This window comes from Phaethon aethereus (genome assembly GCF_964289735.1).
Source record: "Phaethon aethereus genome assembly, chromosome: 1".
NCBI lineage: Eukaryota > Metazoa > Chordata > Aves > Phaethontiformes > Phaethontidae > Phaethon > Phaethon aethereus.
In genome coordinates this window covers 95,572,871-95,596,157 of record NC_138575.1, presented here as the reverse complement: position 1 = coordinate 95,596,157, position 23,287 = coordinate 95,572,871, and the positions used below count along the sequence as shown (strand labels likewise).

General features: G+C 37.3%; 1 protein-coding gene across 1 annotated transcript; it reads right to left on the bottom strand.

Moving 5' to 3' along the window:
- Window positions 1–2,620: 2,620 nt before the first annotated feature.
- LOC309414373 (filamin A-interacting protein 1-like) lies at window positions 2,621–18,595 on the bottom strand (the record flags this gene model as incomplete). The annotated part of the gene is made up of 2 exons (XM_082011683.1): window positions 15,939–18,595; window positions 2,621–2,803 (listed from the first exon to the last, which is right to left on the bottom strand). The coding sequence occupies exons 1-2, from the start codon at window positions 18,576–18,578 to the stop codon at window positions 2,621–2,623; spliced, it is 2,823 nt and encodes a 940-aa protein (XP_081867809.1). The 5' UTR covers window positions 18,579–18,595.
- Between the last annotated feature and the right edge of the window lie 4,692 nt (window positions 18,596–23,287).

The window sequence follows — 23,287 nt, the reverse complement described above, 5'->3', positions numbered from 1 at the left end:
AGAGTGCTTCTGACAGCACTGTAAATGTCCGTATCTTGACTGTAGCCAGCATGCCACATCTCCCGAGCAGTTTGAGGGAGAGGGATGGACTTCTATTTTTCAGAAATTCTTCCAGTTTCCTCCTTTTATGTTACCACTCCTTGTCTTTCATTCTCCGTGCTTTCTTTGTCTCCCTTAATCCCGTAAAAGTGTAGTATCCCCATATGTCAGCTTGTTTCAATCCTTATGTAAAAGCCTATGTGGGCCATGGCCCTCATGGTTAGAAATGAATTTTTCGTCCCCAGACAGGAGCAAAAGACGGGGAAACTCTTCTATGTCAGCAGTCAAATAGGTGAGAGGTCTAATATGGTACCATGGAGGATGATTTGACAGTACTTGTGGGGTCCTTTGTGGGGTCTAAAGCAAAGAATGCAATTGTGGGAGTTCATTTCTTTTGTCAGAGGTTTTCTTTTCTTTCTGAGGACTGGAAATGAAGGGTGCCAAATAGCATCAATTTGTAGTATGTGATTTGCAACTACCGAGAAGCAGACTGTTCACTGTAGCACATTCAGTGGGAGTTTTGTTGCTTGATTGGAGCTGAGATCTGTTGGCAGATCTGTGTACGGTGAGGTTTGTATCTTTTTTTTTTTTTTTGAGTTCCTGTCCCTTCTGATGAAACTTGTTCTTGTACTGAAGATCTGTCTGATAAGCATGCCAAGTTGACAGCTGCTTTTTGAAATTTGTGTTTCTTTGCATTTACATATGCTCATTCTGCAAGCTGTAGAACGTATAACGGTGTGGTTCTGTGGAACTTCATTTGAATCTGAGCACAAATGATATGGAGCCTTGGAACTTTATAGTTACCTGCAGATTTAGTGAATAAAATTTGAAACCTTTTCTTTTTAGTATGGAAGAGTCATTCTTTAATTTTTGCCTTTTGACACTGTGTCTTGTAGGACACCATCTGAAACAATTTTTCAGTAGACTGATCTTTTTAAACTCCTCCTTTTTTCAAGTACTTCTAGAGAATTTCTTGTGGAGCTGTTGAGGGAGGCATAGGATTTCTGTTGTAGGTTTGCAAAAATAGTCACGCAGCAGTGCTAATGTGTTGTACTGTCTCACTGGTTAAGTTAAACTTTTAGCTGTGAAATAAAAGGGAAAAAATCGGGTAACTGAATGCATCAAAATCTCTCCTTGCTTCAGCAAAAGGATCGCGATTCTGGCTATGGCACTGTGATCACCACCAGCTTTTGCTTTATTTAGGAATTAATATTTGACAGTTCTTAAAGACAGACCTATGTGAAAGGAGTTTTTCCACAAATTATCAGTTGAGCCATTTAGACTGTTGGAATGCACTCTGTTAGGGGAAGAAGAATGAGGGAGACATTAATACCAGGAAAATAAATTTTTATATTCTAAAACAGTAACTCATGTTAGTTGGTATTACAGAATTCCTGTGAGGGATTCCTTGCAGTAATAGTATCTTGTTAGTTTTAACTTTCTAAAGTGAGAGATTTTCTTGTCAGTGCAACAATTGCTATCTTTCAGAAAATTGTAAACAAGGAACCTGGAGTCTCTTCTAACGTTTTACTTTTTGTGTGTGTGTGTGTGTGCACGCGCATTGGCTGATAATAAACTTTGGGTGAATTTTAAGTCTTTTAAAGGAGTTATGCTTTAAGAAAAGCAGAAAGGCAAATTGTCTCATGGATGAACTAGAACTACTTGTGCAAAGAGTACGTTTGGTTAAAAAATACTTCACTAAGTTATGAATGCAGTTACCTGTTTTACTTGAATGTGAGCAGCTGAAAGGAAGGGCAAAATTGTGGAGGAATGCAAGAACGAAATTGCACTTCTATGTAAGTCTCAACTTACTGTGTAAGTTTGATACAAACTTTGATCAGTTCCAAAATACTGTTTATGTGAACTGAAATCTATATACTATAGTCCAAATAAAATGGTGAAAGTTTATACAACCAAATACAAACAATATCCATCTGAATTCTTGCATCTATTTTCCTAAGATAACATCTGCATGAATGCAAGTGGGGATAATCACACTAGTTAACTCATTGAGGAGAGAATTATTCCCTTCAACTCATGCTTTTAAAGTGATGCTTGGCACAGCAAGGAGCTCTTTTTTTTTTTAATTCTGTGTGTTATAAAAGAGCAGATTTCTCCATACCCCTCTTCATTCTGTCTTTACTACTGAACATAAGATATCCATACTGAAACACTTCTTGACTAGACCAACTTTGAAAACAAAACAGCACCTCCTTCAATCCCTCTTCATTTTATTGACCATATGTTTTTAGAAATCTACTGAAACAACATTAGTATTGTTATTTATGGAACATGTCAAAACAGAATTTATATGATAATTTTATTTGCATCTCGTATGCTTCTGTACTGAGGGCCAAATTCTGGAATTACACCAGAAAAATGAGAGCAGAGCTTGGTCTCTGCAGACTTGCAGTTACCTTTGGCTCCTAAGAATTTGGCTGCCTCTTGATGTCCTGTGATTGGTGCCCACTGATGTGCTGACCCATGTGGATGGTTTCAGACTTTTCCCCAATTGAAACAACTGCTGTTGAGATTCAGATTGCATAAATCCATTTTAATGTCATAGATCGTAGAAAATTATTTACCTTCTCCCTCCACTTTGAAGGCAGGTTTTAGACACAGTTCTTACAATGTGTAGCTTTCCAGAACTGCTTTCTTGGAGTGGCTTGTTGAGATGTCCGGCAGGAATTTTGACAGGTACTTTGCTTGTAGGCTTTGGTTTGGGGATCCGAGTTGGAATTGAATGATGGAACCCATCAGTAATCTTGAAATAAAGCAAGAAAATAAGTCATGCATTAGAGAGGAGAGATGGATTGTATATTTAGCTCATCAGTGTCTTCTTCCAATTTGTAAAACTAAATGCATTGCTCTTAGAACTGTTTGTCTGAACTTCCTTTCTCTCCTTGGTAATGAGATTGTAGCTTTGTATTTAACTTACCTACTTGATTGGTGAATATCAAAGAATCTGAATGGATTGAAATCCAGAGTGTAAATAAGAGGGGTGTTCTGTCAGCCCTCTGACTAGTGCAGCAGCCCTAGGGGCTGAGTGATGCAGTGCAAAGGCTGTGACTTCTCTGGGTGAATAATCAGAGAACCTCCACATGTAGTAGCAAGTCTTGGTTCAGTCCTGAGTAGCAGGCAGTACCTAGTTCATAATTTACTGCAAGAGATCATTCTTTGAAAGTGACCACAGTGTAGACAAAATGAATGTATTTGTACGAGACATCTCTCCTTCCAGAATCCATCATAGTCATACTTAATTGCAAAAACTAGACAAAAAAAAGTTAAAATAAGCCCTGAAAAGGGGTGAATACCTGTAAAGGCAAGGAGATTGTTTGAAAGTTACCATATCTGAAACCAGGGTTTATCATGCACTACCCATCAGAAAGGCTTTTTACATCATAAGCCTTTTTATATACATTTTATAGTTGAGCAACAGAGTACCAGAAGTTCACTGAGGTTTTTTAAAAAAACATAAAGTGGAAATGGTGTTTGACTGAGGATAATAGAAAACAGCATGAAAACTCTGGTGAATTAAGTATGAATAAGAATGAGGTAGACCAAAACAAGTTTTGAGAAACAACTTCCCAGTGGACATAAAAGCTTGCCTGATATAAATATTTATTAAAAAAAAAAAGTATCAAAATTCAAAAGCCTGCCATTTGGCTGTAGAAAATTGTATATGACAAGAGTTCTCAGAAGGATAAAGCTGAGCCAAATCAGATCATTGCATCTGCTCAGTATGGAGGAATTTGGGGAAAGTTTGCACATCACAGACATGCTTAATGGATCATGAGTAAGGAGAAAAAAAAAAGCAACCTGGGCTAATTGAGTTTGAGAACAAAGAGACAGAAGGAATAGTTATGATCTCCCAGAACAATGTGGTATTTTTCCAAGAGTTCTGAAGATGATTTTTAAAGTTGCTGAATCCTTACTAGTGATGTGCAGTCTGCCACTGAAAGTGCTGGTGATGCTAGAGGGATGCGATGCCACTTTTAGACTAAAGCTTCACAGAAGATTTGTTAGGTATAACTGCTGAACTGATCAGACTGAAGAAATGACAATAAGAAATAGCATATTCACCCACATGGTTATTAATTTTGCTGTGGGAAAACATCCACATTTCTTGTTGAGGATAATATTAAAGTATGTGTTAGATATTGTTAGATAGGTATATGGTATCAGATTGTCTAATAATGAACTAGGCAGTGTCTGTGAATGTTCCCAGGCACTGGAACTGTTAAATTTTCAATAGTGTTGAATTGTTTGAATGGTCCGCGACCTGGATTTTACTCTGGACCAATTCTGAAGCATAGTTTGGGAGTTAGCCTAGAAGAGGGTTCATTCTGAGCAGGTAGTTTCTATCTGTCTAGGCTGTTTTGGAGGATTAGGAAGCTTCATGTAGTTTGGATTGGCCTGTGTCTGAGGGACAGGTGTAGATGCCTTTAACTTACTATTATAGATGTGACCGTGTTATATTATGATTTTTCAAAAAAACGTGATAGCGGTCTCTAACAAAAGAGTCTTGGGAGAGCAAATTTTCTGTGGAAAAAGAAGGGAAATTCTCATGGTTAAAAAGTGGCAAGTGGATAGGAAGCAGAGCACGTAGACAGTTTTCATAGTATATTGAAGATACCACCTGAGCCTCACAGACACCTATGTTGTTCAACATATTCATAAACTGCATGGGAAGAGAGTTAGTACTGAAATTATGACATTTGCATATGATATAAAAGGGAAGGTATTAGAAGCAAGAGCTGACAGTAGCAATTCATGGTGTTGAGTAACAAGGTGATAAAAATGTGTGTTGGTTCAATGTTAACAAATGAAAAATAGTATATGTAGGGAAAACTAGTTCGCATACAGTAGTAAATGACATCTGTTGTCACTCAGAACACAGATCCTGGAGTCACTGTAAATGGTCCTCATTGCTCGGCAACTGGCAATTGTCAAACAGGTAACAGGTAGGTTAGGAGTTACGAGGAAAAGAATAGAAGAAAATAAAACTCATAATTTTTCCTGTGTAAATCCAAACCATGCTTACGTTGTTAAAGTTTTGCAGAGTTTTGTCCAAACAGCTCAGAAAAGGGTATGGCAAAATGCAGAAAAAGGTGTCAAAGACAATCAGTTATGAAATGGCTTCTGCATGAAGATTAACAACATAGACTAAACCTTTTCAAGTTTGGAAAATAGTTTGTGGAGAGAAAAAAAAGACAAAGAAATCTAGCATTATGGTGAATAAGGGAATTTTCTCTAATAACATGCATTAGAAGGCATCCATTCAAGGTGGGTTAAAGATAAGTAAAAAGTATTTTCCCTTGTCAATGAGCTATAAAACTCATTGGGACAGGCAGTTTTGAGGTGATGATATAAATTAGTTTGATTCATGGCATCCATCAAGGACTGCTAAACACAAAAACATGATGTAGATTTTTAGCTGTGGATAGCCGTAAGTTGTAGACTGCTAGAGGCTGGTTTTATTACTCTGTTTGCCTGGTACTTAATGATTTTTCATAAGCATATACTGCTGGTCTCTACCAAAGATGAGATACATAGATCCTGGGTCTGAATGTGTATGACTCGTTTTAGGTTTTTATTTTCAAAATCAGAAACTTTCAGTTTGTACTCTCTTTTTTTTTTTTTTAAAATACATTGAGAAAGGAGTTGAAAAGAATTTGGCTTTGAAAGTGAGAAGGAGAAAAGGGATGCGTTTTAATTTGCTTTGTGTTCCTTGAAGATTTTACCTCTAGGTGGCAGCAATTTTTTTTCTTTTGTACTGCATCCCAGTATTTTCACTAAAACCGGACTGAAACTTGTTGTTAAATGCTGAATAAAAAAACCCCAACATGCATTTTCATGGTAGTTTTGAATTTTAGCACTCATATGGTTAGTATGTGAGGGGGGGAAAAAAGCTCAAAGAAAAAAATCCCAAACCAAAAAGTATTTTGCTTCAATTAGTAAAGGTGCTGTGTTTAAAAAAAAAAAAAAAAAAAGGTGTGATGTTGGAGGAGATAATTGTGTTAATGCTATGTGGCTTTCCTTGAGTACCGAGTTGGAAGAGTTTGCCTTCTGACTATGTAGCATGGCCTGGTAGATGACGCACAGTATTGAGAATAAAACATTTGGGTGGGCTATTCCGAGCAGTGCTACTGTCTGATGTAAATTTAGAGATGATAGAAAACATGCCTCAGTTTCCTAACTATAAAAAGAAGTAGATAAGCCATCACTTGCTAAGCATATTAAGATGAATAGACAAAAATATTTATGTGAAGTCTTTCATCGTAAAGTGGGATTGTATCTCTAAGAGTGAGTTGTGGGTTGTTTGGGTTTTTTTTGAGAAGTGTTCCAGTTCAGAAATTCCATAGGATACAAAGTGTTTGGAGGGTTCTGTCTGTAGTTGATTGAACAGCAGTGTTAGTGCTTCAAGAAGGTATTTGTAGGCCCAGATTTTTACAGGTTTTGTGCATCTAACTGGTATTCAGGCTCTAAGGTCTTATTAAATCAGTGGGAAGTTAGGTGTGAAAATACCCCTGTGCGCTGGCCTGTAGTTTGCACCAGCTTCCGGCTCTTTAAAACCACCATTTAGAATATGGCTTTTTCAGCTGTCAGATTTAGTTTCAAGCAAAAATTTTTTGGTGATTCAAAATGGTGTTCTGTTTTGCAGTTCTGAATACACCCATTATCACATAGTGCTGAGAGTTGCGCAGTAACTGATGACTTTGTCAAGATTTGGTCTGCTTACAGTGTTTGTACAGTGCTCTCCGTGGTGTGTGTTTCGTTTGCTTGTAGCCCCAATAACTGAATTGATGCAACTCCCGGCATAGGCTCAAACTTGAGGATAACAGCTATATTATTGGGGTTTTTTTCCTATGCAAATAAACTATAGCAGTGTTAAGTTTCTGTGCCAGGACAACTAAACTTGCACTTCAGTGATTGTATCAATCTAACTGTGTAGCTGTAACTTCTGTTGTAAGCAGGGATTTAACAAACTGCTCACCTAGTTCTCTTCTTCCTTATTCAGCACTTAAAAATTGATTATTTCTCATCATTCCTGACACAAATTCTAGAGGAAAGGCTGGATAACTTAAACTTAAGGAGAACACTTGCTGACACTTTTTGAGTTTAATTACATGTGTAGCTAGATCAAGGACTAAACTTTGTTGTTTTTTTTTTTAAACTTGCTACTTGACAAAATATGAATCTCAGATATGAGTTGTAAGAAGAACATTCTGGGTCAGTCGACTAGACCAATGCTTAAGCTGCTGTAAGATGGACCTGTAAAGAGGGAATGGCATTACGTGGGAATTGTCTGGAAAGCACTTGGAAGTAACTGTATATCAAGTTCTGCATTGGTTTAGTTATATGTGCACTGAAAATTCTTGTGCAATCCTCGTCGTTTCTTCCCTACTACTTAGTGTAGAGGCACGTTAGCAGATACACTGGCTATGGCATGCTTGTGTGTTGGGATGTCCATTTTGTTTTTTAGGCAGACCTGAATGACTAAAACAAACACCCCTATATATAGATTTTGGTGGACTTTTTCAATTTGATTTTCAACTCATCTGTGTATGGGAAGTCTGTGTGCACACCCAGAATCTCTTCAAAGGTATGTACCCTTTCTACCAATTAGTTTTCTCCTTCAAGATGAATGGGTTTTTGACACTTACTTGTATTCTGAATTTGCTGGCTCTGTGTTCGTCATTGCTATTTAGTTATAGGTCCTTGAGTTCCTATCTGTAGGCTACTTTTTATATTTGATATCTTTCCAAGTCATAGAAGAGGAAATAAGATATGTTCATCCTTCAAAAACCAAGCTGGGCCACCTTTCATATTCTGGAGAGCCCTTGTGGGTTCCCATCAGTGCTCTCAAAACACTTCTAGAAACAAAAAGTTACCCAGGAGCTACCTATCTGAGTAGTTGTATGGTTTTCCTTTACTTAAGGTGCCTAAACACAGTTAAGTAAATATCAGCAAGTAATTACTGCAACAACAAAGACAACCAACCTCAAGGACATTGAACCAGCCACATTTTTTTAAATGAGATTATGTGGTGTTTCTGTCTGTAAATATAACAGCATCATATTAGTTTAAGGTGTTGGACTCGGAAAATACAAAAGTTTTTATCAGTAGTGCTTATGGTTGTAGAAATAAGCAGTTAAAGCTCATTTTCAAAGCAAGCAATGATCAAGAAAGCTGTAGTTTCATAAGGATCTTTTAACATCCATCGTTTTAAATTAACTTCTGAAGTAGATGTCCATCACCTGTAATAGGAATTTCCACAAAAAAGGGTGTTAGAGTGGGAACTTATATGCAGCAGCTGTGTTTGTTATTTCATAGTGAATAACAGCAGGTACTTCAGGGACAGGGACAAACACTCTGTGGGTGACAATTGTGGAATTTTCACATGTGGCTGTGAAAATGGCCATTAATTTCAGGAAGTCAAATCTGAAAGCATGCTCTGAAATATCAGGATATGTCTTCCATATACACTGTTTGGTTTTTTTTTTTTTCGCCACGGGCACAGAGGTGGATTATCTGCTATTTTTATGGGCCATCAGATATTTTACCACAATACAATGCTTTCTTTCTGGGGAGTGGGCTAAGGCAAGTGTGTGTGTGAGGTTCAAGGAGAGAAAATAGGTCTGTTTCTGTGCTGGCCAAGTAGTTCTTCTGCCTTTGGTCCTAATCTTTTTTTTTTTTTTTCTTCTGGAAGTGTGATGTATGGCTTCCTGTTTGAACTGTGTTAATTTAAATAGGGGGGATCATGTAGTACTTCTGCTGTAAGCTTTATTATTTACGTTTCTACAGCCATTGTAGAACTTGATCTAGGAGAAATAATTTTAGGTAAGGTTCTTTCTCACTGCTTAAATTTTTAGTTTAAGAAATTTGAGCAACAGAGAGTATAATTTTCAACTTTAGTGAAAGTGGCCGGGGGTGCTGCTGAAGATGCTTTAGACAGAAGTCCACATATTTGTATGTGCACAAGTGTGCCTATTGCCAGACTTAAGTTTGTTCCTGGATGATTGAATGCAGTCAGAACGTAAGCCAGGTCTGCAAGTGAGACTGAGTTAAGATTAAGTGATAAGCCTGAAAATTCCCTTTGGTCTCCAAACAAGACAGCTTTGGCTGAAATTTCCAGTTAGGCCTCCTCAGCTGCACAGAGCATTTGGATATTTCCTTTTCTTTCACTATGTCCTGGCATCTGTCTTCTAGGAATCCAGAGGGAAAATTCTCATTTGCTCTGCACTTGCTTTTATGCAACCCACTTGTGTGCATGACTATATTGAGATGTGTAAGCAGGAGCAGTATAAATAAACCTTATACTTAACTAATGTTGGCAAGACCTTAGCCAGAGTATTGTCTGGCTTGGGGCATCACACTATTACAAACAGCTCTGCAGAGTGAAAAAGAGAAGTACGCTGTACAGTTGTACTCGAGCCAAGTGGGAGAGCAATTGGGTTTGTTTAATCTGGAGGAAAGAAAACTGAGGAAGGACATGGTAATCGTCCTCTCATATGAAGTCTATTGCAGAGAAAACAGTTTGCAAAGTCCAGTAGAGGAACAGGAAAGTGAATACTGGGCTACAATTTCAGCAAAGGAGATTTTGTTCCGAAATTAGCAAGATTCGTAATGACAGGGCTATCTCAGCCCTGTTACAGATTCCTGGGGTAACTGAAATTGTCATTGCAGAAGGTTTTTCGAACAGGATGAACTAGACATTTGATTGGACAGGTTTAAGTCAAGTTGTAGTAAGAGAATAGGCTGGAAAATGGCCTGAGGTCCCTTCTAAGGCTCTATTTTCTGTGATTTCTACTCTTCTGCTGATATTTGGCTTATTACAGCATTCTTGATTTCAATAATATGACCTGTTTGACAGAAAAATCTATATTAACATTAGAAATAATTCCCATATATATGGCACTGTTTGCAGTCATGTACCCAGATCTGTCACTGTGGTCTTACTTCCTGAACACCAAGTTTAAATCTGCTTTCTGGTGGTGGGGAAAAGAAGCACAGTTGGACAGAGTTGGAGGCAGAAGTTGTATTCCTAATTACTAGTATTCTGTAATGTGCCTTGCTTTTCTTGGGACATATCTTCACTGGGAAAAGCGATGATCTTTGAAATGTAAGGTAGTTTAAAGACTCCTTTTTAACAGATGATTGACAAGATTAAGGGAAAGGTCAGCTCCTCTTTACCTGGGACTGATTGATCAACATTGCTGTGCTGGCTGTTCTCTGAAATGAACAGTTGCTTGTTAGTTCTCTTCCCTTTGCCCCTTGAAACAAGGAGGGACCTCAGGCACCTTGTTAGGGCACCTGCCGCCCTTAAGAAGAGTAGTGGCATGGTCTTTTTAAAGGATACTAAACACACTGCAATATTAATTCTGTCCAGGAGAGGGTAGTGCTGGCACTTAAATGTTTCTGCTTGTTTCTGCTTACTGTTTATAGAATACATTATTTTACAAATCTGTGTGAGATCATCAGTTCACTTGGTTTAAAGCTGTGCTGCCATTTGTTGAGGAAAATTCTTGGCAGCAGGCCTTATTCTGTACATATTGTGGCCAGGTAGGGATATATGTGTTTGGGTATTTCTAAGTATGCAGTTTTTAAAGATGTGCAGAACTGTGCTCATACCTACACAGACCTTTTAACATGAAAACATCTTCGGTATCAATATTGTCTGTTCAAAAGCTTTGAATATATTTTTCCCGTATTAGTTAATATATGTGGTGAAGAAGCATACAAGGGTAACCGGGGTGGTCCCAAATGTGTTCTGCATGGGGGAGGAAAAAGAACCCTCTGCTTTTTACCATCATGGCTTTTTTCCTGTCTGAGAGCAGGCTGTTTACCTCTGTGAAGGCCACATTTAAAGGTGTGTTAATCAGAGTGCTATTTTAAATGTATGTGTGTGTATATACACACACATGCACATAATGGTTTTTATATATAAAAATTCTATTTAAAAAAACCCAAAAAACAAATCTACCTTTTGTCCAGCCAAGATTAGTTTTTCTATGGGATAAAATGTGGCCTATAATGGCTTGAGTATGAGACAATCAAGGATAAGAAATTCTAGATTCTAATCATGATGGAAGCTACCTTGCTGTGATTTTGCACAAGTCAACTAACTTCTTTCCTAAAAATATAATTTCTTCATACTGCCCCAGAGGGATGTTAATGGGATTGATGAATGTTTGTTGTATATTTGGAGTGTTTTGTGATGTATTTATGTGCTAGATTATATCTCTTCAGACAATAGTGATGGGACCAGGGATTTGGCAGTGATTTCAGTGTAAAGTATACTTTGCTTAGTGGTTAGAGGAGAATCATGTTCAGTTGGCAGTTCTGATATTTGAGGCTTTCTGGATGCCCACAGTATGGTGGGTCGTTGGGTGACCCATAGTGGAGAGAATTCAGCTATATCTTGCGGCCATTAGCTGCAGGTTTGTGAAAACACTTCATACTACTTAAATTTTTGAGGGTTTGGGTTTTTTTGTGGGTTTTGGTTTTTTTTTTTGAGCAATTTCCCACTTACAGTACTTGGTGTGATTTTAAAATGTCTTCATACGCCCACTTGTTCTGTACTTGAACCATAAGATCTTTTTCTCTTCTGTTTCTTGGTAACATAATGTTTTGGTAGTCTTTGCTTAAGCCTGGAGATCAGGCAGTTGTCAGTTTTCGTTTTGCCTCAATATCTGTTTCCTAGGGACAAAGTCATCCTGCAGTTGGTTACTCCATTTCCATCACCTAATCCTGCAGCATTCATTCAATCTTAATCAGAAAGTAGTGCTGTATAACTCTGTTTCTGATTATTTTTCCCCGGTGTGGGGAGCACCCCTTCTTAACCCTTGCAGAAGATGTTTACATACAGATCTCTTTTATTATTACAGCCTTACATTCTGTTCCCAGACACCATATTGTCTACTGTGCTTTGGATCAGGAAGATTAGCTGGCTGCTCCTGTAATTTTTGTCAATTCTATTTCTTAATTAGCTTCTTGAGGGAGGTTTTAAAATAACTTGAAATACTACCTCTCAGCTGATGGATGGGCATTTTGCTCTCAGAATACCATTATTGCTTCTTATTCTTTTTTCTTTTCCTCCTTTACCCTCCCTCCCCTTATCCATCCTCCCTGTAAGGACAAAAATTGAAAATATTTCTTCTGAAATATTTCATTGCATAAGAATAATGATTTAAAAATGCTGACCACCAAACTGTTTATGCTGCCTTTGCTTCTGTTCCTTTGCTTACTCAGTGAAATAAAACTGAAAAGGTGAAGTGGGCTGATAACTTCTGCCATTTTTTATCAGTTAATTCTCCCTTTCTTTTCCTGGGAACTTAACATGCAGGGGAAAGGGTAGATTTTTAGACTTCAGAGGAGATGCTTGCTAAGAGTTTTGGAAAAGAGAAGGGTTGATATTATGATCTGCTGAAAACTGCTTTTATGCTCTCTTTCACAGTTTAATCCCTCTGATATATGCTACTTACTTTGTGACCACATTTCCCTTTAACATTTAATTGAATCATTACATACCTGTCAGATTTTAGGCTTTTTGGGCAAAGACTGAAAACAAAAGTGTCTCAGACTCCGTGTGAACAGTAATACTTACCACTTACGGAATGCTTGAAATTCCTAGAAAAGCTGCCTTACTTTCTTGAATTTTAATATGATTATGCTTGATGTTTTTGTTCAGACTGCCTGCAAATTGATTTAAACAACTCATTTCATTTTCTCCTTGCTCTGCTGTTTTCTCTGTCTGCCAAGGAAGTAGGTGAGTATTCCCACTTGGCAAAATGGAAATAACATGAAGTATGGAAGGGTGATCTGAACAACCTGAAGTTAATTTGTAAATAGATAATTTTATTATTATTATTGAGCTATGCTCCCTGTATGATAAAATTACAGCTAACTTATTTCTGTTCAAACAATTAAGTTTCAGCTCTCAACGAATACATCCAGGTGTTTATATTCTCTGCTGTGTGCTTTGAAATAGATCTTGGGAATTTGAACAGGATGAACAGGTTTTATTCTGCAAACCTTATTTTTAGTCAAAATAATTATTTGATTTTTCATCTGTTGCAATGAATGACTAAAATTGCACTGTGAAGTCAGTTAAGATGTACATGTAGATTTTTTCATCTATAAACATCCATTAATCAAGATTTGTTTTTAGGAAATGTAGCAAGTTCATTTACAAGTAATGGTGATGCTTCTTGTTTAGGAGTTAATGGTCACGAGTGGCTGCTTCGTTTATCTTTTGTTAATTGGACAGTTACTGGTAAACCATCACCAGTGTAAGGATTAAGACAGGAGCAGAAATTCTGTCCTGTTTAATTATTAAACTTATAAGTGGTGTGAACTCTCACCTAGGTTTTGAATTCATAATAGCCTGGCAATTGTCCAAAGGACAATTTGTCCTGATTTATGCTTTTCTTTTACAAGGTATTGTGATAGATGGCCAGGTGGTTAATGATCAGCACATTTCTGTGTATTTTGGAATGCAGTTTTGAAATTAAATGGTTTTTTTCTACAAGATTTTTAAGTCCAACTGGAGAAAGTGCAAGTGCTTCTGCAGGATAACTGTTAATCCTTTAATCTTTGGAGACTCTGGTGGCTGTTAATACATGGACAAGTGTGTACTTTAGACACAGGTATGCAGTACCATGTTTGTAATGTGTCCCTGCAGACATCTTGGGTATGGATCAGCACAATATGCAGCAGAAGTGCAGAGAACGTGTTTTGAATGGACTGCTTTTTAATTTTCAGTGAGCCCTGCAGTTAAGAATGTGTAACCCAAATGTAATTAAGTTGTTCGTATAAGTAGCACACTTATAATCTTGATTTGCCTGAGTGCTGGCTGCTGTCTTGATCAGTAACTTTTGCAGAAGTTGGTAGGAGCCAAAGTTTGCTTTGCGGGGTAAGACTGCATACTTGTTCTGATCCAGATCTTAGTCAGATCTTGCTTTTGCAGTCAGTGGAGATAAACTAAGACAAAACAAGTGGGAAGGACCTCTTATGAAGCCCAGTAACTTCAGGAGATGTGGTATCAGTATGAAATTAAGCTAGCGCAGGTCCACATTTTGTTTTTTTTAAATTGCCATGGCTCAACTGTAATAAATTTCTTATATCCATTTCCATCACATAAGTTAATATTTTTCATTCCCATTGTTAATTTTACTGAGAAAAGTGTGTATGGGTAGCGGACTTTGCTTTTCAATAGAAACCATTCCTTAAATCAGTTATTACCTACATTTGTAATCATTTAGATTCATGTCCATCAAAAGGACTTAAAATGATAAAAGTCTCCTTGTCATGTGCCAAAGTCCTTTGCTGAATCAGTTGTTAAGTTATACTGCAGAAATTATTTTTTTTCCCTCTAGATAATTTGAACAGAATAAAGATATGGGTTTAGCGAATAGGGATTTTCTGCTTACTTGCAAACTTCCTTGTTGATAAGGAGGTTGAATTTTTTTAAAAATAATTTCCTCCCCACCAAAAGCCTAAGATACATGGGATAGGCATTTAACTTTTTAGAATAAGCAGCAGCTGTTCCAATTTACATTTGTAGCTTATAGGTCTTGAAAAAGAGACATTTGAAAGTGCATTTCAGGCCTTTTGAGCTGATTTACATTGCAGTTGGTCCACTACTAGCAGTATTTTCTGGGAGGTTAGGATTGACTGCGTGACACAAATGCAAAGGGCAGAATTGCTTACATTTCTGTCCTATTGTTAGGCACTAATACTGTATCCATCATTGAAATACCTTAACCTGTGTTATCCATTCTGTATAGTACTCCTATTTACCATAGTTCTAGAGGTGTACGTACTTGAGGATTTGGTCTAGTACTGCTTCTTAACGCTTCGGTCAAGCTTTCTTTGCCTATTATGTGAAAAACATGAAGGCGTGCCATAGTTTGCTAACCTTATTTCTTCTTCAGTGTACCTGAATTGTGTATGTATATTGTATGGTGGATTGATGGCTAGGAGCTTAGAGGAAATTTGAATATTATGTGTGAATCCATTCTTCTGAGTTGTCCCTTAGGAATGTAGATGTTGCTGTTTATTGTTTTACAGTGTACCTAAATAATAGCAGTGTTTCTGTTGTATTGGAAAAAAACACTTGCCTTGTTTGGGGACAATCATTTTGTGATATAAGCTTCTGAACTCAGTTCACTTACAAGAAAGGTTTACAAGAAGGTTTAAAAAGAGTTTTAACCAGACAGTGTAAAAAAAAAAAAAAAAGGATGGAGAGGAAAAGTGGTGGTTGTGGTCTGGAATATATCATGTATGCATCATAAATTTGTAATGAAATACAATACATAATATTTTGAGATGTACGGATTGTGTGTGTGTGATGTACGGATAATTATGTGAAATGAAAGGGCTAAGAGGAGTTGGGAAATAGCAGGGAAGGTAATGAATCAAGTCTTATCTGAAGTTAGCAGGCAATATTATGGCTTAATTCAAATTCTACTGTTCATGCAAAAGAATACAGAACACACATAATGAAAAATAATAATTCTGCAAGCAATGATAAAAATAATCAATTATTTACTGGTTTTTTTGTAATGTTAAAATATTTTACCAAGGCAAGTTGCAGTCAAAAGTAATGTGAGTTATTTTGAAAATGTAAATATATAAAGATGCATTTATACAAGTGCAAGACTAAATATTTTACATAACTGTATTTTGATGAGAAGATATACAGTAAGTGCACACTTGATAACACTAAGCAGGCAAAACTTAACGTTAGTTCCATATACTGTTGTATAGTTCATGCACAGATCTCTCCCAAAGTAAAGGGGCTGTTCCAAATAATTCTTGCTGGGATGAAAAACAGGATGGGTTGCTGGTAAGGGTGTCAGCATGGACGGGGGTCAGTTATAGACATTACTTACTGTAATTTGTGATTGCCGTGGGAGAGGAGTGGCTGTTGGTGTGATAGTAATACTGCTGGTGATTTTATTGGTGGGCTTACTGGGTAGGCCATTAGCTAATGCTGGAGTTCTGTTGTCTTGCACTGGATTACAAGGGCTGATAGGCTTGGAATTGGTGAGAGCTTGGATGTAAGGACTTCCTAAATGGATGTGAATTTTGTTATCCTCAGTAGTTATTACACTTGATCCTGTACTGTTAGATCTCTGAAACTGCCATGATGACTGCCTCTCTGGGGATACTCTAAAAACAGCATGCTTGGCTCCCATTTCCAAAGGCTCCGAGGAGAGTATTTGTTCCTGAGAACTTGAGCCTGGTAGAGCCAAAGGGGACATTGTTCTTTCAGGAGTTAAAGAACCACATGATTCAGGAGTTTGAGATCTTGCAAAAGTAGCCATAGTAATAGGAGAAGTTACTTGCTCTGGGCTCATGTAGCCTTCTGCTGCTTTTGATTTTACAGGTGTTAAGGAGGTGTTTTGAATAATGGTTATTCTCTGCTTTGGAGTGCCACAGTTGGGTATAACTGCTGTGCTTGTGTAGGAGTGAGGACTTTCAGCGGTAGGACTAGTTATTTCAAGTGTTGCTGTGTTCTGTCCGTGGTCTGGAGTTACTTTTATGTGAAGAGGTTGGCCAGGTGTATGGCTTAGTACTAGGTCTCCAGTCTGTGCACAATTTCCATTTTGCTTTGTATGAATCTTTCCATTTTGAGGATGGCTGTCTTTGGACTTCATCCAAGGGATCCATAATTTTTTGTTCACGGCATTTGCAATGGATGAGTTGCTTTTGAAAGACACTGTTTGTTCCTCCTCATTGTTGTCTTTGTCCTCATTATCGCTATCTTCATACAGCTGCCCATTTATGACTGCTCGCTCTAAAGGCATAAGGGTTTTGTAATCGGGTGGTTCATTGTCTGCTGGATCTGTCTGGACTTCTTTAGAAAAAACTTGCAAATCAGAAATTCTCCTTCCATTGAGACCGGGCCTGAAGTTCTTGCTGAAGCGCCTGTACCTCTCCAATTCTTTTGTGAGGCTTTGCATTTCTTTTGCTAACTCCCTGTTCTTGTTTTCTTGCTGGAGGAGTTTTTTCTGTAAGACTGTATGATCACCGCGGAGGTGACAGATTAGGTCTTCTGTTGCCATGTATTCATGAATTTTCTCTTTCAGTGCATCTACTTCTCTGGAAAGATTACTTGATTTAGCTTCCTCTTCTTTGAGCTTCTTAAAAAGACGCTGCTCTTGATTGGACTCTGCCTTTTCTGTTAATTTATACCTAGCTACTTCCATTTTCACAGCCTCCAGCTCCTCTGATAGGAGCTTGGCTCTGTCCCGTTCATTGACGTATCTTCGTTCTAGAGACTCAAATTCATCTTCAGTTTTCATAAGATCATCTTCTATAGCCTTCATTTCTTTCAGCTTCTGCTTAAGCCTCTCAACTTCTTGAGAAAGCTCTTTAATTTTGTTGTTCTCCTGCTGCAAGGAGGTGCTGGATTTAGTACTCTCCTTAAGTTTACTTTTAAGAAATTCTTTTTCAACAGCTTCCAGTGACTGAAGTCTCTTTCTTAGAATATTCACTTTGGAAACAAGATCACTTCCTTTCTCCTCTTCTGCTTTGAGTTTGTTTTTCAGTTCATCTCTTTCTTTTGTAACACTGGACACTTTTTCCTCTGCATCAGATTTTGATTTCAGTGCCTTTTTACTTTCCTCAATTAGTTTTTCTGTAACAGACATCACTTTGTTTTGTTCCAGCTGAAGCTGAGAAGTTGCAGCTTGCAGCTTTTCTTCTGTTTGCTTTATTTTTTCACCCATAGTTTTTCTTTCATCCACAAGCATCACTGTTAGACTCTTCAGCTTTGTTAAATCTTCTTTAAGTGTAAACTCAGTTTTTTCTAACTTACTTTCAATTGCTTCAAGCTCGCCAATTCTCGCTTTTAAGCCATCCAGCTCATGTGACAACTGCTTTGTTAATATTTTTTCTCTTTCTAGGTTGCATTTCAGGGAGTAGCATTCCTGTTTGCTCTTGTTGAAAGCATCTTCTAATTTCTCCAGCTCCATAATTCTTTTGTTGAGTTTGTCAACTTCCCCTTTAAGGTTCTTGCTCTGTGATGCTTCCTTTTCTAACTTTCTATTAAGTTCTCTGCACTGATCTTCCATTTTTATGAGCTCTTCATCTTTTCCTTCCATCTCCAGCAGTCTTTTCCGTAGTTCTTCTACTTCAGCCATAAGCGTGGAGTTTCCACACTCTCCCTTATTTATCTTATCCCTTAGGTCTTGCAGTTCTTCTTCTGCTTTTCGTAAAGATTTATTGGTCTCTTCCAGCTCATCAATTTGTCGGCTGAGAGAAGTTAATTTTAACCGGAGTTGACGATTCTGACTGTCTTCATTGGTTAGTTTGGCCATCATTGCTTCTTGGTCTTGGGAAATCTTACTGCTTTGGGCTTGAAGTTCAGCCTCCAGCCTGCTGGCTCTCTGTTCCTCTTCTTGAACTTTTGCTTCAGCAAAAGCCAGCTTCTCATGTGCTTGTTCTGCAGAAGTGGTTAATTCTTGAATTTTTTGACTTTGTTGATTCAGCTGCTCAGTGAGTCTTTGCTGTTCATCCACCACCATTAAAGCAAAGGATTTCAGTTTAGTCAATTCTTCCTTCAGCTTAGTTATTTTCTTGTTGCTTTCCTTCTCTTTTTTCGCCTGATATGCTCTTTCTTGTTCAAGAAGCTTTTTCAATCTGTGGGAGGAAATAATATTGTATTTTGTAGCCATTTTAATGGACATTTAAAAACACACCTGAAATACTATGACATCGCTGCCAGATGTGCATGAACATCCACTTGTAACTACAAGCAGACCTCTCCTTGTAGTGTCATGGAGTCCACAGGCCTTACTTTCTACTCAGAAGTTCTTTTGTAATGAACACTTCAATATGATTATTTGGACTTTACAACTTCAGTAATTATGCATTGATTTCACTTTCAGCTTTTGGTAGGTATCAGTGCAACACCACTTTTTGCTGTTCTGCACTGGAACAACACTGATCTTGGCTGTTTGCTGAGGCTAGCTACGTGCGTGCAGGTTTTTTTAAGAAATGTGATTATCGTAGTGTCTGAGAACCAGTGCAGCCCTCAAGGGCAGGTATAATTTACAGCATCATGAATTTCCTAATACTTTTAAGTTACTTATAAACCATTCTGATGTTTTATGATGTTTTATGATTAAACTTTATGGATGTTGAAGTACGTGAAGGAAATGTAGTCACAGTAGGCAGCTAGTCAGGCTGCCTAATGTCAATTTCTAAGCAGCAGTTAGAGCAAAACTACATTGTAGGTACATCAGTCCCCAGTTAAAATGCAGGCCTTATGACCTTGTATCATACACACACAAAAACTCCCAGGTATTCAGGTTGTGACTTTTGACCTTAAGAAAACCCAAAAGTCTTGCTGTCTGTTAGGCTTGGATTCAGTCTTATATCCAAAACTTCCAGATATACCTAGGTGCAGCCCTGCTTTTACATGATTCTTGAAGATTTTCATGATGATTTTCCACAATTAGTTTTACAAATTTATATTAGTACTCAGTCTTTACCGAGATGCAACATAATTTTTTAGAGACTTGGGGTAAGGTTGTGCATTTGTTTACGTAAGATCCTAAGAAACCTCCAAATACCTCAAATCATTAGGTGCTTTTGTAGCCTTTTCTTTGTCACGGAGATGTTTGTGGAGTTGGTCTGAGGTGTGATTAGGTTTGGCCAGCACATTTGCCTGCTTTCAATGAGATTTTTCCCATAGCCAACCTATAACTATATTCTGGTATTAAAGTCTGAAAAGCCTGGACTGAAGTAATGAAGTATTAGAATTGTTGTTCATATGTATGGTACGTATCCCATTGTGTAGATTATGTGAGGGATTACATATCAGGACTGTACTTGCACAAAATGACTGCTTGAGCACTCTTTAGCTGAGGCCCTTTGCCTTTTTTTTTTCAGTTTTTCCCCCATCTGAAATATGATGATTACTTTGTAGAAGTTGCTGCTGAAACATAAGACAACCCCCCCCCAAGTTGTCTCTGGTCGCTACTGTGATGCCCTTGTCCAAGTGGTGAGTCTTTACAGCTTCCCACTGCCAGTTACTGTTGCGACCATCCTTTTAGTTCGGAGGAGCTTAGATAATGGCCTCCTTTGCACAGCTCTTTATTAGCTGTTGACTGACTGGAGGCATATATTTCTGGACTTTGAATAGGCTGCCTTAGCAACATCCCCTTTGGCAGCACTGTAGTTTTCCCTTCAGGGAGAGAAGTTGTCCCTGCCATTCTGTCCATCAGACTTTTCAGATTTAATGGTGGTATTGTATAGAAGTCTATGACTATGAAATTTCTTATAACACCTTCCCCTTCCCCACTGTTTTTATTTTAATGCATAAGTTGCACTATATTGAATGTAGTTAAATGCTTTATATGAAAAATGGATGGAATGTGAAGTAGCAATAAACAGACTTAATATCAAAGACTTCAAGCAGCCCCACATTCTTTACGATGGTCAGCTAATATAATGGGGAAAACAGACATGAAAAAGTGTAAGTGGAGAGGGAGAGGTTTGCGAAATGAGCTTGAAGGAATGCTGCTGGTTAACAGAACAAATAAACGGGGAGAAAACTGCACCATCTTCAAAGGCAGTTTTTTCCTGTGTTGTTGGTGTATAAACTTTTGTCCAATTCTCAGTACTGCTTTCAGTTTGAGGAGTTCTAGTGTAAAACTCTCTTCCCTCCCCACCCTTGACTCTAAATGCTTTAGTAGTGAAGTTCAATTGATGATTTACCGTTGCCATAGATATGAAACCATAACAGAAGCATAACTAACAATTTCATTTGGCATGGACTCAGTTTTTGTGTGTGCGGGAAGTTAAGACATTATTAATACTGTTAAAATAGATTTGGGCTTATTAGCATTTCATTTATTTTTGCTTCACTATATTTTTGTAAGGCAAATTTAGCTGAGCTGATTAATACCGAAATTAGTTAGTCTTTTACCCAGTGCTTCTGTGTTAACTAGTTGATACCTTTCTGGCCAAATGAAACTGTAACGCTCCAGTGACTGATGCCCCTTTAATTGCTTTAAAAAGAAAACTCTTAGACCAAATATTCTTAAGGATGCTGTGTAATTTTTTATGATGCAAATAAGATAATTATGCATAAATATTAAATAAGTTGACAAATGTTTGAGTGAATAATCCCAGCAGTCTTTCCAGTGAGCATCAGTGTGTGTACAATTTGTATTTTTTTATATCATCTTATCCTCTTTCTTCCTTCTCTAACATAATTTCTCAAGTTATCTGGAATGCTTAAGACTTGCTTCAGCAAAGCACTTGAGGTCCCAGCCTGAGTGCTTGAGCGAGGCAGTCTAACCCAATCTCTGATCAAGTCTGTGTTGCAAGGGTTATTTGGAACAGAAGTGCCTAAATTACTGGTATCTGACCTGGATCATTGTATAAACTGAGAAGGATTTTCAAGAGAACTGTATGCTTATTCATGTATTCCTATGCAGAAGCATTTGTATATTCCTGTACAGAAAATGCCCTCATCAGTACTGAACAGATAATGATTTCCTGGACAGAGTTGGGATTGATACTCTAAGAAGAAAACTAGGACTCTGTTAATATTTGAAGAATTATTTTTCCTTGGCTGCTGAATTCCCATTTCATGGTTTGGTATGTCACAACAATTGTGTCTGCACACATGCACTTAGGAATGGAAGAGGACCCTAAAATGTTTGGGGGTTTTGTGGTTTTGTTTTGTGGGGATTTTTTTCTGTTTGTTTTCATTTTTAAATTCGTTGCTTGTTTTTCATTAGGTTTTTTGGGAAACTTGACTTCTGCAGGTCAGGCTTGATTATGTATATCACTTGAATTAAGGCAAATCACATGCTTAATTGAAGAAGTGCTGTAACTGATAATAGCACTTCATGATATTTTGCATACTTTTGTGACAGAACAAAAATACTTCCAGATACTCTTCCAGAAGAAGAGTATCCAGAGTTTTTGAGAGAGCAATTTTACCAAAAATAAGCAAAGGTCAAAAAATGTTGGCTTAAAAAAATAATAATTAAAAAAAGAACAGACACTCTCCTATCCAATAAAATATTTTTACATTTTCATTTACAGTTGAATTTCATAATCATGTCATTTCATATTAGGCAAAGGTAGATATATCATTTCAGCAAAGCTTTCACAGATAATTCCAAGCAGTTGACTTCATAGGACTATAAGAACCCTTTCTGAATCTAGGCCAGCAAAAACAGGCATTGGAAATTGTTTTTATGAACATGATGTTAGGTAGTTAAAGAGAGTCAGGTCAGTGTCTTATTACCTTTTCTTCAGAGCTTCTGTTATAAGTTACTGCTTTATTGTGGCTTACTATCATACTTATTTGCAATACCAGTTGCTTGCTTTTTTATTTCCTTAAAGAAATTGTATTATTTAGCTCTTCTCTGTTCATTGTAATCACTTTCCTCAGTATGCTTCTTGGTGTTAATACCATGCATTCAATTATGTTGTCTTGTTTTCCAGATATTTTTTTTTCCAAGTGCATATAGCTTCGGCTACACTACATGCATATTTAGCAACGTAATGACTATGTGGTGTTTACAAGATGTTGGGACTCCCAAAACAGTTCATTGTCTTCTTGGTGTCATATAATATCATTTTGTCTTTAAGAGGAGTTTTGCGTTGTCATGGGGGGGACCTGTATTACATCCACAGAGTTTAATTTATGTTTTTACAGGATTTTAAGGGGGTGGCTTTTCCTTTGAGTTTCAGGGAAACAAAAGAAAGCATGGGAGACTGAGATTGCAAGACCCTTATCTTTTAATTTTTTGAGCTTGTTCTAGAATGAATCATTATTCTTAGAATAATAAGAACAAAAAAGTTTGGTTTTTTTTTTTCCTCTAAGCAATCTTATAATGATAACTTCAGAAAAGGTTGTGTTCTGTAAGGATGCAAGTCAAATAAGTGTTGGTTTGTAAAGCTGTACTTTTATCATTCCTTCCACCAAAGTATTGAGGAGATTTTAATATAAACCTTATCAATATTTTGTTTTTTATCAGATCATTCTGCAGAAATGACTGAGATTTTGAATGTCTGTGACTTTCTGTTTTGTTTTTAAATCATAAGGATACATATTTTTATCTAACTTGTGCTCTTCACCCTTCCCCAGTTAAAAGACATGGCTTACTAGAGGTTCTACAGGTTATAACATGCGTGAGAGTTGATTCTAAATTTTTTGGACATGTGCTTGAATTTCCCCCTGTACAATGTGAATAAAAACACTAAGCTG